This window comes from Dryas octopetala, chromosome 7 (genome assembly GCF_963921425.1).
Source record: "Dryas octopetala chromosome 7, drDryOcto1.1, whole genome shotgun sequence".
NCBI lineage: Eukaryota > Viridiplantae > Streptophyta > Magnoliopsida > Rosales > Rosaceae > Dryas > Dryas octopetala.
Genome location: NC_141372.1, coordinates 2,026,588 through 2,045,314, shown reverse-complemented (window position 1 = coordinate 2,045,314; position 18,727 = coordinate 2,026,588). Strand labels below are relative to the sequence as shown.

The following is an 18,727-nucleotide window of genomic DNA, read 5'->3' as shown; positions in this document are numbered from 1 at the left end:
GGTGTCTACATTGGTAGCCTCCCTTAGCCTCTGAGTTTAAAGTCAATGTGGATGGTTCATGGGACCTCAATTCCCATGCTGCAGGGATTGGTGTGGTTGTAAGAGAGAGGCTGCGGGTAGTGCAATTAGCTGCAGAAGGTCTTCTCCTCTATTGGTGGAGGTTAAAGCTTTGAGGGAGGGTCTGGTTTGTGCCAAGGAAAAGGGTCTGGATGTTGTTGTTATAGAGTCTGATTGTCAAGAAGCTATTTCTGAAGTCAAGAACACTTCAAGGCATTGTCATTGGGAAATTTATCCTTTGCTCAATGAGATTTGGAAGCTATATGCTAGCTTTTCTTCAGTACAGTGGAAGTGGATTTCTAGAGAAGCCAATAAGGCTGCTGATGTGGTCTCTAGGCTTGCAAGATTGAAGATGTGTCCATCGGATTGGGTCTTAGCACCCCCATCTTCTCTTTTGGGTATTCTTGGTGCTGGTGGAGTTCCTTTTGATTCGTTTTATGCTTTATTGTGGTTTTGTATGTACTGTTTTGGTTGCAGTTGGTTTCTTTGAGGTAGTACTGGTGTAGTTTGTTTGGTTGGGTTTCTGGTTTTTGATTTTGCTGTTTTGTACTTTTCCTTTGAGGCTTTCTTTTTTATGGAATGATATAGAGTTTATAGAATAATAATTGTACATTAACTTGAGTGAATAATACTATATGTCAGCATATTATGTAGTATTACAATCACATGAATTTGTTATTTTTCTTTTCCATCTAAATGGACCTAATTCTAGGGAATAAGGACCCGGTCTTGTTGTCCTAGTTCTATTTTATTTTTTTGCAACTTGGGTTGCACAGGTTGGGCTGAGTGGTTGGCCCATCACCTACACTGGAGAGAAATCCATGCCAATTACCATTTTGGCAGTCAATTTTCAGTTATCCATAGATGGAACATAGTCCCACCTCCATTATCCCTATATCGATATGTAGTTGTATAAACTTGGAAGAGCCAAAAGAAAAAGTTGACGGCTGGAGAAAAAGGAAAAGAAACTTTGTGGCCCATTACCATTAATTCTCTTTTACAAGCTTTTTCATATATAGTAAGTAAATAGAAATCATTGCAGGAGACACAACTGAGTAAAGGAATAATTTGAATCCAAATGTGATAATAGAGAGAGTGAGTATACGCATGCTTGTTGAGTTTGCGTGCGTTTGTAGCTATAATCAGTAATTTTCAATGCGTGACAGCAAATCAAATAGTTTTGAGTTTGAGTCCGACGGAGGCTCCAAAGCCAACGTTGTTGTTAGCATTTAGGAATTAGGAGTAAAAATAATAATAATCGCAGGCAGCAGGCAGATCGCACTAGCAGCGAACGCGAGACGGGAGCATGTGGGTTGTGTTTGCTCAAAGTAACCGCCAGTTGCCATGCACAAATCCAGTCAATTTTAAATACAGTTTCCTAACGCTTGCTTACACAGTAAATTTTAAATACAGTCAATACAATAATTTTTTTACTTTTAAGACCCGATTTGAAATGGGAAGGCTTTGTTTAACATGTTATCCTCCCTTTGCCCTCCTTTGATTAAAGGGCCGTTTGATTGCAGTAGACGGTTTAAAAATTAGTACAGATGACAATTCTCAGTCATTTATAATAATTTTGATGTTTGGTAAAAAAATTAAAAATTATTTTTTTCTACAATTTTTAACTGTTCATAATAAAAATAAAAAGTAAGTTTTTAGGTGCTTTTAAAAACTACAGTAAATTATAACAACAATAAATATTTTATTTTACCCATAATACTCTTATTGATTTTTGAAAATCACATCTCTTATCCCTATTTTATTTTATGTTTTGTTTTCTCCTTGAACGTTTTGTCTTCCGAATATTTTAATTATTAGTTATATTTTATATTGTGATCATTAATTATGATATTTTATTTGTACAATTAAAATTATAATATATCAAAAAAAGTAATAGACATAATTATTTAATAATATTGTTATTTGAAAAATTAATACTAATACAAATTTGTAGCCAAAAATTTAAAAAACAAGTAAAAAATATTTTATTTTTACCAAACAAATAAGTGAAAAGTACTTTCAGCATCATGTTCATTTTAATAATTATAAATAGCTATAGCAGTTTTATATTATAATTTACCAAACACCTTTGTACTATTTTTTAGTACTTATAATTTTTTTGAAAACATAATTTACTAAACACTCAACTGTTTTACTTCACAGCTGATTTTATTTCACAACAATCTCAAACTAAGCCTAAATAATTTTACCAATTTTGTATCACAATTTCAAGAAAAAAAGCTTTCACTTTTTAATTGTTCGTGGTTAAAATAATTGTACGTAGTTCATCGATCTGTAAGAAAACTGAAAACAGTGTCCCCCAAATGGGGCAATTCCCAAATATTATATTAAGTAGCTATTGGAAAAAGGAGCATCAGTCAACAGTCACGCTTACTTGCCTATGACTTGTAACTTGCGACTTGCGAGTGTAAGTAAAAACTCAAACGTTTGTCCGCACGCCAACACGGAACAATCATCATTTTGTTTCCCTACGCGCCCCTCGTCCTCTGTATTGTACAACTACAGTCAAAAAAATTATGGTATTGAGTGTATTTGATATTGACCATATGACTTATTGAATTCACACAAATTTATAAAATGGGTATAATTTTTAAGATTATTATTTAGAGTTTTAAATATTAATAATAAAAAACTTTTATTAATCAACATGTTGTAATATAGATAATTAACGAATTTATATTTGTAACGCATAGTGTTATACACATTAGCATGTCACGTACAATCATTTTTCATCCAACACCCCATCCACCCTAAAAAACAGGAAATTACGGAGGCAGAAAACGGACTACACAACCCGATGGGTCATGGGAGTGGGACCCATATATATCTCAAATCATATATAATGATGGTTGATCTACCCTGCGATTCATTGACTGTTTGACCTAATCTACAGCCCTCAATCAAAATGAAGCAGTCGGTAAGGCAGTGTTGGAGGCTTGAAGCTTCATCAGCACCGCCCAAAGCGTGAGGCTGAGGGTGGTCCAGCAGCAGCAGAAACATGTAGGAAATCAGAAGCAAAACTTTTATGCTTTAAAGTCACATCCTTGTCGTCGTATCAACCATTTCACGTCAGCAGTCACTCACTCAAAGGCCCCACGCTCCGACACTCACACTGAAAGCAAAAACAGAGAAGAAAGAAAAAGTGAGAAAACAAGACAACTCGTCCACATTATAAGTACTCACACTCACAGACTCACACTCTGTGTGTGTTGTAATAATTTAACAATGGACGAGAGGCCTGAGACGGAGCTCATATCCATTCCGGCCACCCCACGCGGCGTCTCCACGCCGGAGATACAGACGCCGTCGGGCCAGAGGTCCCCTCGTCCGCCCTCCAAGGAGGCCAAGTCCTCCTCGGCCTGGACTCCGACGTCGTTCATATCCCCTCGGTTCTTGAGCCCCATTGGGACCCCAATGAAGAGGGTGCTCATCAACATGAAGAGCTACTTGGAGGAGGTGGGTCACCTCACCAAGCTTAACCCCCAGGACGCTTGGCTTCCCATCACCGAGTCTCGCAATGGGAATGCTCACTACGCTGCGTTTCATAACCTTAATGCTGGTGTTGGCTTCCAGGCCTTGGTTCTTCCCGTTGCCTTCTCTTTTCTCGGCTGGTAATTACTTCCTACTCACAACTCTAATTAATTACCCATTTCACACATTAATTAGTTCAAGCTTGATTATCAATTTCTGGGTCTGCATTTTCAATGAGATCTTACCATAAATATTGCATTTATGGGTTACCCAGTTCTCATTTAAACTTTTCTTCTTTTTCCTTTTTAATTTACCCAACTATCCAGCGTTAAATTTTGCTTCTTGGCGTTTTCTGCTTCCTGGCCTCCTGGCCTCCTGGGTCCGTGTTAAAATATTTTTCTACGTTTTAATTAGTCTTTCTCTATCTGTTCCTCACATGGGGGTGAGAGGAATTTGACTAAAGTTTATGGCTTGTGGGTCTACTACTGGGTAAAGTCGGTTCATTTATTAAAGATGCATCATAGATTTGATTTAAAGACACGCTGAACATCCTTGAGGGAAGTCATTTGGTTCCCTTTATCTTTTGCTTTTCTACAACTTCAAAGATTCTGGAAATATATATATATATACTCCACATTCCCTTTACTGGGGCCACTCATAATTCTGTCATTCTTTTAAGGGTTTGACAGAGGAACCTTTATATACACTTTGGTTATTGACTTATGGTATGTGTATACCTTGTTCATTTTCATCATTGCAAATAGTAATTCCAATTTGTAGCCAATTAAAAGAAAATAACTTCAAAGCGCTGTGGTAAAGTAACACTTTGAGCATCCTCTAATAGTACTTTGCTTTTCATCAATTCTGTTTATTTTTTGCCTTAATTTTTTTATAATGTCAATGAATTCATTTCAACTGCTACAGTTATTTCCTGGAAATGGTTTTGGCTAATATGATATACAATTATACACTCAACCTTCATAACTTAAAGGCAGAGATTTGAAGTACTTGCAATTTGCATAAAATTAAAAACCTGCTAATGTTAATCAAAGAGAAGATTTGTAAGTACTTGAATTAATGATTGACTTCGTTCTGGTGTTTGATTATGTCCACAGGAGTTGGGGAACACTTTCCTTAACCATAGCCTACTTCTGGCAACTTTACACATTGTGGATTCTAGTTCAGCTACACGAAGCAGTTCCCGGAAAGAGGTACAACAGATATGTGGAGCTTGCGCAAGCAGCCTTCGGTAAGAGGCCTTATCATTTACCACATGGCTCTTTGTTTTCTCACATAATGATATAATGTGTAATAGGTGTCACACTCGTACAATTGCTACAACTACTCTCAGTTTACTCCATTTTTGTGAAAATTTATGAATAAAGTGACAAGAGCTTGGTGATGCCTTCAGCTTGATCTTTATGAAATAGCTTGGAGTGGATTGTATGGTATTCATTCTTTTATGGTATATACTTTTATTTCGTTTTGCAGGAGAAAGGTTAGGGGTTTGGCTTGCTCTCTTCCCAACTGTCTATTTGTCAGCAGGAACTGCTACAGCTTTAATTCTCATAGGAGGGGAGACCATGAAACTATTTTTCCAGATAGTTTGTGGGCCACTCTGTTCATCAAATCCCCTAACAACAGTAGAGTGGTATCTAGTATTCACTTCACTCTGCATCGTTCTATCTCAGCTCCCAAACCTCAATTCAATTGCAGGACTTTCACTTGTAGGGGCTGTGACAGCCATAACTTACTCCACAATGGTTTGGGTTCTCTCTGTAAGCCAACAAAGGCCACCCTCCATTTCTTATGAACCCATTTCACTGCCATCTTTTTCGGCTTCTATCTTTGCAGCCTTGAATGCACTTGGTATCATAGCCTTTGCATTCAGGGGGCACAATTTGGTTCTAGAGATTCAGGTATGCACTCTGTGAGTCCAAAAGTGATAAATTTATTCTCTGTGTCCAAGTAGCATCTAAAATTATTTCAGTTGGGAATTTGCACTTTTCTTATCTAATAGAATTTCATTTTAACCTTCCTTTAGGCAACAATGCCATCAACCTTTAAGCACCCAGCTCATGTACCCATGTGGAAAGGAGCCAAGGTTGCCTATTTCTTCATAGCCATGTGTTTGTTCCCTGTTGCAATTGGAGGCTTCTGGGCTTATGGAAACCTTGTAAGTTTACCAACCTTGTTAATATCAACCATGTCATCAGCTTTTCTGAATTGTTGCATATTGCAGTCTTGCTGATTATATTGAATGTTCTATTTTGCACCAGATGCCTTCTGGAGGAATTCTCAATGCCTTGTACGCATTCCACAGCCAGGACATCCCAAGAGGACTCCTTGCAATGACTTTCCTACTAGTTGTGTTCAATTGTTTGAGCAGCTTCCAGATATACTCGATGCCTGTATTTGACAGTTTCGAAGCTGGTTACACAAGTCGTACCAACCGCCCCTGTTCCATTTGGGTCCGGTCTGGTTTTCGAGTTTTCTATGGATTCGTCAACTTCTTCATAGGGGTGGCACTCCCCTTCCTGTCCAGTCTTGCAGGGCTATTAGGAGGACTCACCCTCCCGGTCACATTTGCCTACCCTTGCTTCATGTGGGTTCTCATAAAAAAGCCCACAAAGTACAGCTTCAACTGGTACTTTCATTGGATATTGGGTTGGTTGGGGATTGCCTTTAGTTTGGCTTTTTCAATTGGAGGCGTGTGGAGTATGGTGAACAGTGGACTTAAATTGAAGTTCTTCAAGCCACCTACTTGATGTTTCAATGACCCTGCTTCAGAATTCTGCAAAATTTGTTAGAATCTTATACATTGTTTGTTTTGATGCAATTTTATTACGTCTTGCCTTGTGCGTACATATATATATATATATATATATCTGTTCTTTCTTTCTGACACACACACACATATATATATATATATAGTTAAATGGTGTAATGGTGTGGTATGTAGTTTCTCAACTTTCTCCACAGGTTCTGTAATAGATACTTTGATAGGGCTTCTACGGTTCTACCTGAGCTGTTTTGGTCCCTGGCTATTGAGTGTTGCAATATGAAATATTAGGATCACTATAATTGGGTTGGACCCAGTCTCATTGATTTGGGACCACTATAATTTGGGTTGGACCCAATCTCCTTGAATTGGGATCACTATAATTTGGATTGGACCCAGTCTCATTTCTTTATCAATATTGTTCTTAGGTAAATTACAATTTAATACCTCAACTTTACCTCGGATTTCAAGTTAGTACCTCAAGTTTAAAAAGTTACAATTTCATACATCAACTTTCATTTTGTTTCAACTTGGTACCTCTGTTACTACTACCGTTAGGAAGTCCGTTATCCGCCTACGTGGTGCACGCTGACCCAATCACTAAGTGTTGACTTGATTTTTAATAATTTCCATGTGGCAGAATAATAATAAAAAAAGAATAAAATATTTAAAAATTAATTAAAATATAAAAAATTGAATTAAAAAAAACAAACAGAAAAAAAAACCTTAACCCTCTGCAACTCCCCTCCCCTCCCCGCCCCTCCCCTTTGCAACTCCCCTCCCTGCCCCTCCCCTCCCTTCCCCTCCCCTCCCCTCCATCTGCCACACATTCCCCCCGCTCACCCCACCCCACCCCGACCAGACCCAACCCGACCCGACCCACCTCCCACCTCCCACCTCCCACCTCCCACCTCCCTCCTCTCACTTTCTCTTTCTCTCTGCCTCCCCTCCCCTCTATTAACACCTCCTTCTTCCACCAATCCCCGCCCCTCCCTCTGCCACCCAGCCCCAACCCCAGCCAGCTCAATATTACCCCCACCCCCAGCCCGCCCCTATCCTGCCCAACCCAGCCTCTTCCTCTTCCCCGACGCCCCTCAGCCCCAACACCCCCCCCGGCGCCCCCTCTCCTAGCAACACCCCCCGCCGCCCACCCCACCCAACCCAGACCCAGACCCCACCTCCCTCCTCTCACTTTCTCTTTCTCTCTGCCTCCCCTCCCTTCTGCAACACCTCATTCTTCCACCAATGCCCGAGGCTGCTCGATACGTCTGCGATAATTTATTCAGACATTTCCAAGGTTCATGATCGCCAACTCTCCCAATTTTTATCTAAAGCTCTCTTTTTTCTCCTTAGATATATACATTTTTTGGATTTGGTTGGTGTGGTTTCGAATTTGCCACGTTTTGTGTATAATGTGTGATGTGATTTTACGGATTGAGATTGTTAATCGTGATTTTTGCTGGTTCATTTTTTAGGTGACTTTTCCTTTTGTTTCCTATGAGCTTTTTATAAAAGTTGTGATTTTGATTGGTGTTTGAGTTTGGATCACGGAGTATCTTTGCACAAAATGCCTGCCTGTATAATTTTCATAATGGTCTTTGAGCCCAATTGGTCGGGTCAGGTTGGGTCTGGTCGGGGTGGGGTGGGGTGGGGTGAGCGGGGGGAATGTGTGGCAGATGGAGGGGAGGGGACGGGAGGGGACGGGAGGGGACGGGAAGGGATGGGAGTTGCAGAGGGGAGGGGCGGGGAGGGGAGTTGCAGAGGGCTGGGTTTTTTTTAATTCAATTTTTTATATTTTAATTAATTTTTAAATATTTTATTCTTTTTTTATTATTATTCTGCCACATGGAAATTATTAAAAATCAAGTCAACACTTAGTGATTGGGTCAGCGTGCGCCACGTCAGCGCCACGTAGGCGGATAACGGACTTCCTAACGGTAATAGTAACGGAGGTACCAAGTTGAAACAAAATGAAAGTTGATGTATGAAATTGTAACTTTTTAAACTTGAGGTACTAACTTGAAATCTGAGGTAAAGTTGAGGTATTAAATTGTAATTTACCCTTGTTCTTAATATGAAGGTGCCTAACCTACCTAACAATGGGATTCATCCCAAATATCAATTTGGTTATATAGTTTTATTGTTATTGTCGTCTAATTCCAATGATTTTTTATTTAAATGTGAAACACCTTAGCCTTCCCCATCTCTATCTACATGAATCAAAATTCAAAGCCCAAGATAGCCCTACCAAATACCCAATTGGTTGCAAGTTAATGTAACTGAGCCTGTTGATAGGTGGCTTCTAAATGATATAGAATTATAGACCAAGCCTTTAGTCTTATTAATATGTTAATTATAATTTGAATAATGTTGGATATTGAATTATTGATGCATTCTAAATTATGGTAATGAGGAGTGGGATTGCAATGATAATGGTGCTTCATGCTTGGAGGAAAATGGGGTTTGCTTCATATGCACTAATTGTGAATAGGCACTTCTTAAAGATGGGATTAATGCGTGTTTGGTGGGGTGGGGCTGACAAATATCCCTACAAGAATGATGACTCCACCTGACACCAAGTATATATATATTGTAATTGTATCATATTTTTATGATCTCAAAATCTCAACAGGGCAGTGGTACCACAGGCTTATAATAATTTAGTCAGTTGGTGCATCTGGGCATGCATACACGGATTATGGATTAAAGCCAAGCTTGCGCTATTGGTGCTCTCTTATAGCCACAATTGACGGTATGCGCAACATAATTGATCCAATGCACCCCTATGTTATGCATGCACTGCCACCAAATAATTAAACAAATGGTCAAATGGGATCATTGGAATATGAAAATCAGAAAAATAAATAAAATGTTTTTGAGATTCAAAACCAAGGAAATTAAGTCAAAACCCATGAGCGGGATGGGAATATGGGATTACGGATTTAATTAAATTTTATCGTCAAGTATTTTGTAACATACTCATTCGATCACATGCAGGATCAAAAATATCAGATGAGAACAGCATTCAGTAGCGCATGCATGCATAGTCAACTTAAATGATCATCAAAATCAAATGAACCATAAATCAAGTGGTCCCAGGCTGGTCGGTGGCATGTAGCTACTTCAAAATCTCACATTTTAATACGACAAAGAATTAAACAATATTATATTCAACCCGAAATAAAAGAAGATAAAACCTTAAACTGGGTTAGGTCGCCCTATCAATTTGAACCATATTTCGGTGCCCCATTAATCTTATTAATAAATTAATTAAAGCCCTTTAACTTCTAGCTGTCCATATTTTAAGTAATTAAGCATACTGCCTTTTTATTTTATTTTTTGAGAAGAAAGCATACTGTCTAATATACTAGTGTTAAATTGTAATTTGTTAATACCTTTTAAACTTTAAAGTGTCGGGTCATGTTTTGTTTCCCGGCCCATAATTTTAAATTAATTTCCATCAACCCATGTTAATTTAATTATGTGGGACTCGATACATCATCAGTACTCATGTGCCAATGTGCGCCTTGGTAGGAAAGAAAAAAAGAAACTTTGGATCCAAGAAGGATATATCCAATGGAAAATGAAATTGGATTGGCCTCAATGTCCATCTGAATCTATCTGAATCTGAATTATGTATATATTCATTTTATTAGACAGACAGATTAACTGGAACACCAGATATTAAGTTCATACCCAAATTTCTTTTTTATTGGTCTAAACCCAAATTTCAATCATACCCAATTGATATAATTAAATCGATTACTAGTTCGATGAAGTCACTGAGATCCAAGTTAACAAAGAAATTAACAAGAACAAATTCCATGCATGGAACTTCATCACAAAAGGGAGAAAATTGAAAGAAACGAGTCATGCATGCAAATGCAAAGTAAATGCAATTAATATTTTTACCCAAAAGAAGTGATTTTGTCCATTTTCTAGCAGGGTTTCTGTCGAAGACAAACAGACAGGTAGTCCCAAAAGATTTACAAAGCCCCAAGAAAAACAAAACCCTAAGACAGACACAGAAGAAGCAAGTAAGTAACTACCCATTTGTAACCTATAATATAGTACCTATACCCACCACCACCGCAGAGAGACACTGAGACCCAAAAACAAAAAGACATCTGAGAATGTCTTAAGAAACCCAGTATGCCACCGACAAAAGCATATTAAGGCTAAGGACGCAAGAAATTAAATTCACTACTTCAAACCTTTGCCTGGCATGGAAATCTCAAGCTCCGGCCAAGCAAAGCAATCCCCATCGACCAATCCACCTTCAGCACCCGTCATCATCTGCCACGTGTTGCACCCAGAAGCACCACCATTGTTCACGCTTCCAAAATCACCCACCTCAGGAAAAGCCCAAACCCCTCTGCCAGCATAGCCAAGCGGGCCAAGCCCGATTTCCTCAAATCCATGGCCAAGACCCGACCCGTACCCGCCACCCAGCGCCAGGAAGCCGGGCCCCAGCTGAGAGTTCAACAGCGAGGTAAACCCTCCAATATTCCCAACCACGTTGTCGTCCTCTGAGGGCGCCTCGGGGTTCGCTCCTCCGGGGAAAAGGGAAATGGGTGTGGAGGGTATTATGGTCTCTTGGGTGAGCGAAGAAGAGGAAGGCGAGCAAGAGGTGGAGGAGTTGGAGGAAGAAGAGCGAGAGCGGCGCTTGGAGTTTTTGCGGGAGCCGCCGCCGACGGGGACGTCGCGGAGGGTCCCACCTTGGGTCCAGTAGCGGCGGCAGGCCTTGCAGAAGTGGCGGGGTTGAGAGAGGTTGTAGTTGTTGTAGTAGCAGAACTTGGTGTTGGAGGAGTGGCAGCGCGGGCAGGGGAGCGGGTCGATGTGGGGTGGGGGCGGGTGACCCATGCTCTGCTGGACCCGACTCGGTCGCCCTTCGCCAGATTCAGACGGCATCGTGGTGGTTGTCGTTTCTGCCGTCGTTGTTGTGTTGTGGGATTTTTGGCATTTGGGGTTCAGAGACCAGGAATAAGGAGACAAACTGGTGAAGAATCAAGATATGGAAGATTTTAGTGTGTGTGTGTGTGAGAGAGAGAGAGAGAGAGAGGGGGGGGGGGGGAGTGATAGTTGCACTTAGGGGTGATGTTTTGGAAGTGGTGACAGCTTTTTATTGACCAGAAAATGTGAATAAATGTATGATTAAGGGTTTTAATGGTGATGGGTTATGTACGATGTAGAAGGTGGCGCGACGCGTGGCTCAGCTCAATTTTCTTTTTCTTTTCTTTTTTTCTGACTCAGCTCAATTACTGTCCAAATTTCAATACTAGTTAATTTAGTAATTAATTACTTGCAAGTTGCAAGTTTGCAACATGAAGGCAGGTTGTGTGATAATGTTTTGGAAGGGAAGGTGGCGTATGAGCGAGCATTGACGTAAATTGTACTCAAGTTGATGAGTATGAGAGTCGGAGGGTGAGTAAGTAATTAAGGTCCATAACTTTGGAATTAACATTTTTTGTTGGGAGATGAAAATGGAGTAACCGTCAAATGAATATAGATAGAAGAGGAGCGACAATATGATGAGTGTCGGGCAGCGTGGGAGCAATTATTGGGTTTGCCTGCTCTGCTCTTTTCTACGGTCTACCCAATGGTCTAGTCTTCACTCTTGGTTTCGCCTGTGCCGGATTTCCCGCTTCCCGTGATCTCTGCGCCTCTCATATGCTACATACGACATACTCATTAATTCAATCGTATATTTGTATACGTACTACTACGTGTCTTACGTACGACTCGTCGTATCGTAGTAGTACTGGTTACTCTGCGCAGGTAGAGCACGCGAGCCACCCAGGCCAAGGTTAGGGTGTCATTGTCGGTCAGTCAACACTCAACAGAGGGAGGGAGGGAGGGCCCTCCAATTCTCTGTCCTCTGTCGCTTGTCAGCTCTCACTGTCATATTTGAAACCCAGTCTATAGTTTTGACTACTGCTCAGACCCTAACTGGTGACTACTGCACACACCACAGTCTAGTCTACACCACACAACCACAATCACAATTCTCTTACGAAACAATACAACAACACTCATCAATTTATCCCCCCTCTTAAAGTCTTAATCAAACCTACTCCATCGCTTTTTTTGTATTTTCTATTTTTAATCTTGGATGAATCAATCGCTTACAAATGCTATTTGATTCCCAAAAAAGAAAAACAATTATACTTCTCTAAATCCACAGAAACTTGACTGGCATTCTAAACGGGTATACTTAGTTTCCAACCAAGTTTGAGAATGACAACTTCTACTGATTTCAATTTTGCCCTATCTCAATTCTTATCTGATACTGAATGAGTTGCAGTTGCACCCAAATAACATTGAGGTAAAATAAAAAACATCCCACAGATGCAGGTTGGGCGGTTTGACTAATTGGGTTTTTATATCTGTTGTGGGCTCATACAGAACAGACCATTGGGCCACCGTCACAGTTTCCAATTTTGCATATAGCAATACGCAGGTACCATTCATTAAGGTGACCAAGAGAATAATCAATTACCACAATTTGCTTATAAAACAACACAATGAGACAACACAAGCTATTCTTTTTTACCCACTCGTTTATTATTACACTTCGATTTAGTATTTGGTGAAAATTCCAATTACCCTACTTATTCTTTGAAATTTCACTAGTTTAGGGACTTCAACACAAGCAAGTACCTAGCATCATGCTTAAATAACGTTTGCCATCACAAATTGGTGCGACACATGTACTTGTGACTTTGTATAAATATACTTGTCAACAAGATCCCTTTTTGTTTTTTAAAATGCCGATAGCATTCAACCATGACTGATAAGAGATATTTCTGTTCACGTATGATGTTACATATGTCCTCAGATCATAAAACGAAGTTGGTCCAGACGGGCTGATAAAGCCCACAATCACCTTAAACAAAAAAGTCTTAAATACTCAGCAAATCTTAAGCCCCAAACAACAATTTATGGGGATGAACAGAAACTATGTTTGAGGCTTTTATTTTCTACACTAATTTCTTGGCTTGAGGATTGCATGCATTGGATGGAGTTTGTGAGTGACGAGCCCAACCGTGTCTACATTTTCTTCCTCTCCATCTCTCAGTTTCCACTCAAACTCCTGCACCAACCTACCGATAATCGTGCATGCTATTAACATTGCTTGAAGAGAACCAGCACATACCCTCTTTCCAGCTCCAAAAGCCATGGTCTTGTACAAATCCGCTGGATCATATTTCGCGTCCAAAAATCTCTCTGGCTTCCATTGTTCAGGGCTTTCCCATTGATTCTTGTCCATGTTACACCCGTATATATTAATAGCAATCTGCACAATGAAATTTGCTAAAGGATTGATACCAATATTTATAAAACAAAAGATGAGAAGAGGATGAGATCTCATGAAAACACTTATCAACCTCGGTTCCAGCAGGAATATAGTAACCTCCTAACTGGGTATCTTCATGTGCACATCTTAAAGGAACTATTGGAGCCGGACTGTGTTTCCTTAAAGTTTCATGGAAAACAGCAGTCAGGTATGGCAGCTGGGACAAGTGTTCCTCAGTAACCTCGTCAGATCCACAAACATTTTGGACTTCTTGATAGAGACGATCCTGTTACAAACAAGAGGCAACTACTATCAGTTACAAATAAAAAGACAGTTGCATATAGGAACTGGAAAAATTAATGACTAAAACAACCTGCCGGTTTGCATCTTTAGCAAGTTCAAACATAGCCCATTCTGTTGTTGCCAATGTAGTATCTGCTGTCTCAATAATGGTCTCCCAAAGCAACATAGTTATTTGATCCATTGTAAGTGTTTTCCCTTCAGCAAGCAAGTAGTCGATATAACAATTCATTTCCTGTTTAATACCCCAACCAAACCAAGTTACAGAAACAACTATTAAGAAGTTTCCAAGAGAATATGCATTTGAAAGAAAGAATAAGAGTACCTCTCCTGAAGCAATTCGCTTCTTTTGCTTCTCGATCAGGGCATTCATAACTGCTTTCCTGCGGAAATAGAGCCCCTGAATTTTCATTTCTAAGGTCTTATTGGGAATCCATCTCAGGTAAGGGAAGAAATCTCTCCAATCAACCTCAATTGCACCTTCCATTATGTCAAGCACTAGAACCTTAAAGATCTCATCTCTTGACAATGTAGAACCAAGCTCCTCCACATAAATGGAGTCTTCCACGTTCTTTCCAAGGGCCTGCATATCCCATTATGTTAGTATATACTATATACTTGATTTTCTATTTCCAATGTCCAAGCCTGAGTAACAAAGATTACAGAATAATTTTTCAAAAAAAAAAAAGAAGAAACTCACTTGCTTTAACGAAATTCCAAAGAGTTCAGACTCAAATATTCTTCTGAAATTTACAGCTTCTTGAGGAGAGTTCTTTACATGAGCATGCAAACGGCTTGAAACATTTTCTCTCATGGTATCTCTATGGCTTCGGTGTCGCTTCTGAATATTAAAATCGAGTTATAAAAAGATCTACTACAGTATGGCAACAAAATTGGTACGCACAAAATTAAGTGAGAACAAAAACTGTAACAATCAACCTGAGCATTAGGTCCCAAAAGATTTGTGAGTATGTATCGTTTTATCATCTTGTGAAAATCATTGTAGTCACTTATTGCAACCATACATTTATCGGAAGTGAGAATCTTCAAGGCCTTCGATAGCTTTCTCGTTGAGATGGAGGAATATCTAGTCACCATGGCCTGAAACAACCATTAAAGAAGAAAGCTGTGACCATATATACAAACCTCCTTTCCTTCATGCCAAAAAGAAAATTATACGAAGGGAACATTCTTGTACAGAATGAAACCAACCCCATATTATATCTAACTAAGAATGAACATATTGGACGATTGAGCAACATAACTTTTCATTTTCAGCACAATGATTATTAGACTCTTAATTGTCCATGTAGTTGCCAATAACTCAACACACACAGAGAACTCAATTTTTATAGTGAAGAACTGATTGGTTACTGGTCTACATATAGAGTTTCAAAAGATCAAATCGTGAGACAACCAGCCCCTCTGCTAACTTAAATTTCCAACATTTCAGCTCGAGATCAACCTCAGAGTTCTCTGTTTTTTTTTTTTTTGGGTAATTTAATGAATATGTTAACCAAAGAAGGGGAAACCCAAATACAATGTACAGACAAGGTCATAAGACCATCACTGGAGAATCAAGGCAGTGTGCAACCCTTTGTTCTCCTGTGCTAGACTTTAGCTCTAATTAAATGAATAATCCTTATATTAAAAGAAAAAAAGTGAATATTTAGAGATATTCTACTTTCATGTAAACAGTTCTTGATTTATACAATTTCAGACCCCGGAGAGTTTTTTTTGTTTTTTGTATAGAAATGAAACATTTTCGTTATATATTCAAAGACCAGAGTCAGAACCCACCAACCAATTAAAGAAGAGTGAAGAAGACCCAACTGAACTGGTCAAGCTTTAATGAAAGGCCTAAAAACTCAGCCAAAATTTACCCCACTCAGTAGTTTCAGTGTTGGGTCAAAATTCAACAGTAGCCTGTTGCAATCTATTAACAAGTCCCGCACTATTTTTCTTTTACTTTTTTAATGAGAGGGTAAGTAACTCAGTACTGAATTCACCTTGGCAGAAAGTAGAAACCAACTTCAGTTAGAGCTACCCAACAAAAAACAAAAGTGCCCTTTGATTGTGTGACATGCAGACATGATGCATGATGCATAGTGGTTAGAGAGAAACCAAAGAAGGCTGAGATCAGCAGAAATGAGTAAAATAAAAGAAAGATACCTCTTTGGCGACATGGGTGGAATTGAGAACGACCATGGTGGAAGCACCAGTCCTGATGGAATAGATAGGCCCATAAGTCTCCGCCCACTTTGTAAAGGTCTTGTAGGGCTTCTTCTCCTTCAGTTGCAGCAAATTCCCAATCACAGGCAGCCCAGGAACCACTGCAAACACACACCACCCCAATTCCCAAAATCAATGACCCAAAAAAAAATAAAAATGAGGGAATGAAAATTAAGGCAAACAATTAGAAGTACCTGGCACAGGAGGGAGTTTAGCATATTCACTCTTCTTGGTAAAGTTGGTAAAGATGAATCCTTTGATGAAATACAGGAACAGCAAAGACAGAGCACCCACTGCAACAGGGATTGCAAAGGGCAGAGCTTGAAAATCTTGAAGGGTATGTTGTATGGCGGCCATTGATTTTCCCTGAAGTCAGATCAAAAGGAAAATGGGTGTTGGGTTCTTCTGAAACTTAATTGCAATGACCCAACACAACATATATTCTGACACAGATAACAGAGACAATGTATGGAAAATTGGGCTAGACTAAAAAGGAAGGTACAAAAAATTACTGAAATGGTAGGATAAGCATTATAATTTATACCAGAGTTCGCTAAAATACAAGAAGAAATTCGTCGTCTTTGTAAGGTAGTTGAGGAAAGGAATATGCCGACTGAGTATGTGTTTAAATTGTAATGGACCTCCTCCTGAATCTTAATTGCTCTATGAGTTGCGCATGCAGAGTGATGCCCCTTTTGGCTTTTGGTGCTTGGCTAATTATCCACACTCCAAAGTGAAAAGGGTAGTCACTGTCCAGGCAAGGTGACAAAAGAAGCTTTGGGATTGTTTGTGAGGGTATCTAAACGGATGAAGATTCAGGTGAGTTGGCGACTTGGCGTTACCTGTCTCGAATAAACTGGTAATACCTACGTGTAACCAAGAGAAAGTTATGGCTTTTCCTTTTTTTGTTTTTTAATATTTGATTTGGGTTTTGTTAAAAGAAGTGAGAGGTGTGAAAGACGTGAGTGTGTGAGTTTGTCGGGAGACTGTCCTGTCCTCCTTGGGAGGTTGGGCCTTGGCCCCTTCTCGGTCATGAAACCAAATATTCTTTTATTAAGATCGTGAAAGATTGCAAATTAATGATATATTAATATGATAAAAAAGATTCCATTAGAAACATGGAAAATGTGAACATAAATAAACCTTTCTAAAATGCAGAATTTTTTTAAATCAGTTTGAAAAGGACAGATAAACTTAACATAATAATAATTGTTACCCAAGTCGTTTCCATTAAGCGTCCCGTTTCGTATTCTACTTAAATTTTTTTTTTCAAAAGTTAAAATTTTTTTTTTTAAAATGTAAGTTTTCAAAATTAATTTTAAAAATTTGAAAACTTATTTGATATAAAATTTGAAAACAATTTTTAAATTTTAAAAATGATGACAATTAAGAAAAAAGAAAGTTAAAAAAAAAAAAAAAATTTTATAATTTTTTTTAAAAGGCATATTTTTGAATTTTTTTCTAAAAACTGTTTTTGAAAATGGTCTACCAAACACGTTTTTTTTTACTAAAACTCTAAATCATTAACTAATGAATTACCTTCATACAATTCTTTTTTAGTGAAAATAACCTGCAAAAATTAAAGAACCTATATGAATTAAAACACCTACATATAATTCTTGTTGTAGGTTCTTTATATTTGACTCAAAAAGATATATATATATATTGATCAAATGAGAAAATATATCTATTTATATATTTATTTATATATATATCACACCATAAAAAGTGCCTTAAATTAAGTGTTTTAATAAATTTAAGGAGATTCATTTTCTAATCGAAGAATTAATGGCAATTAAAGAGTGACACAATTTGAAAATAGTAGAGATCTAATGGAATATTGTTATCTTAGATAGAACAAGATTTTAAATATGAGTTTTAACTATTAAAAAAAAAGTAATGGTGTTATCATAAGCTACTATGTTCACATATTGAAGCTCAAGATGTTCACGATAAGAATGTGCACAGGAAGGCAGCTAATCAAGGCTTGATACAGCAAGCAATTGACTGAGCCATGTGGCAGTTTGTTATTAGTTCAGATAGTTAGATTAGTTAGCTAGCACCAGCTGTGATTCCAGCTGTTAGAATTAGTTGTAAATTTATATAAACCTTCATGTAATTATTATTCAATTAATGAAATAGTTTTCATCTAAATTTCTCGATCTTTCTCTTGTTTCTCTCCAAGATTTTCTCTGTCTTCGTTTCTCTTCTTGGTATCAGAGCTCTGTGCTTCACTGCTCTGTGATCCTCTTTCGCTTCCTGTTTGGCTACTTTCTCTGGAAATTTCTCAATTTTCTTTTCAAGAATGGCGAACGACGATTATGCTCAACTACTTGCTAATCTCCTCTCTGGTCTCACTAATCTCCTTCGTGTTCAAGCTGAGAGTGGTACGTCTCTGCCTGCTCTTAATTCTTCGTCTTCTACCTCTGGTTTCAACTTCCAGAATGTGCAGAGCATTGGTAATATGATCCCGGTCAAATTGACCAAGGATAACTACATGCTTTGGAAGGAGCTCTTCATTCCTGTGCTTGAACACTATGATATGCTCGACATCGTTCATCGCACAG

General features: G+C 38.6%; 3 protein-coding genes across 3 annotated transcripts; 1 reads left to right on the top strand and 2 right to left on the bottom strand.

Annotated features, from left to right (window-relative positions):
• Window positions 1-3,246: 3,246 nt before the first annotated feature.
• Window positions 3,247-6,401, top strand: LOC147278323 (Transmembrane amino acid transporter family protein). The gene is made up of 5 exons (XM_086250701.1): window positions 3,247-3,689; window positions 4,665-4,798; window positions 5,041-5,468; window positions 5,594-5,725; window positions 5,829-6,401. Exons 1-5 carry the CDS (start codon window positions 3,304-3,306, stop codon window positions 6,315-6,317), a joined length of 1,569 nt encoding a protein of 522 aa, XP_086106827.1. The 5' UTR covers window positions 3,247-3,303; the 3' UTR covers window positions 6,318-6,401.
• A 3,850-nt stretch (window positions 6,402-10,251) lies between these two features.
• LOC147278322 (Dof-type zinc finger DNA-binding family protein) lies at window positions 10,252-11,342 on the bottom strand. The gene has a single exon (XM_086251503.1). It carries the CDS (start codon window positions 11,240-11,242, stop codon window positions 10,535-10,537), a length of 708 nt encoding a protein of 235 aa, XP_086107629.1. The 5' UTR covers window positions 11,243-11,342; the 3' UTR covers window positions 10,252-10,534.
• A 1,974-nt stretch (window positions 11,343-13,316) lies between these two features.
• Window positions 13,317-16,517, bottom strand: LOC147278321 (ent-kaurene oxidase, chloroplastic-like). The gene is made up of 8 exons (XM_086251000.1): window positions 16,355-16,517; window positions 16,101-16,261; window positions 14,868-15,029; window positions 14,629-14,769; window positions 14,254-14,511; window positions 14,002-14,163; window positions 13,720-13,914; window positions 13,317-13,628 (listed from the first exon to the last, which is right to left on the bottom strand). The coding sequence occupies exons 1-8, from the start codon at window positions 16,515-16,517 to the stop codon at window positions 13,317-13,319; spliced, it is 1,554 nt and encodes a 517-aa protein (XP_086107126.1).
• Between the last annotated feature and the right edge of the window lie 2,210 nt (window positions 16,518-18,727).

Coding starts and splice junctions, on each gene's coding strand:
- LOC147278323 (XM_086250701.1), top strand. CDS start 3,304: ATGGACGAGAGGCCTGAGACGGAGCTCATATCCATTCCGGCCACCCCA. Junction 5,469..5,593: donor ATTTGGTTCTAGAGATTCAG/GTATGCACTCTG, acceptor ACCTTCCTTTAG/GCAACAATGCCATCAACCTT. Junction 5,726..5,828: donor TCTGGGCTTATGGAAACCTT/GTAAGTTTACCA, acceptor ATTTTGCACCAG/ATGCCTTCTGGAGGAATTCT.
- LOC147278322 (XM_086251503.1), bottom strand. CDS start 11,242: ATGCCGTCTGAATCTGGCGAAGGGCGACCGAGTCGGGTCCAGCAGAGC.
- LOC147278321 (XM_086251000.1), bottom strand. CDS start 16,517: ATGGCCGCCATACAACATACCCTTCAAGATTTTCAAGCTCTGCCCTTT. Junction 16,262..16,354: donor TAAACTCCCTCCTGTGCCAG/GTACTTCTAATT, acceptor GTGTGTTTGCAG/TGGTTCCTGGGCTGCCTGTG. Junction 13,629..13,719: donor ATATTCCTGCTGGAACCGAG/GTTGATAAGTGT, acceptor TTCATTGTGCAG/ATTGCTATTAATATATACGG.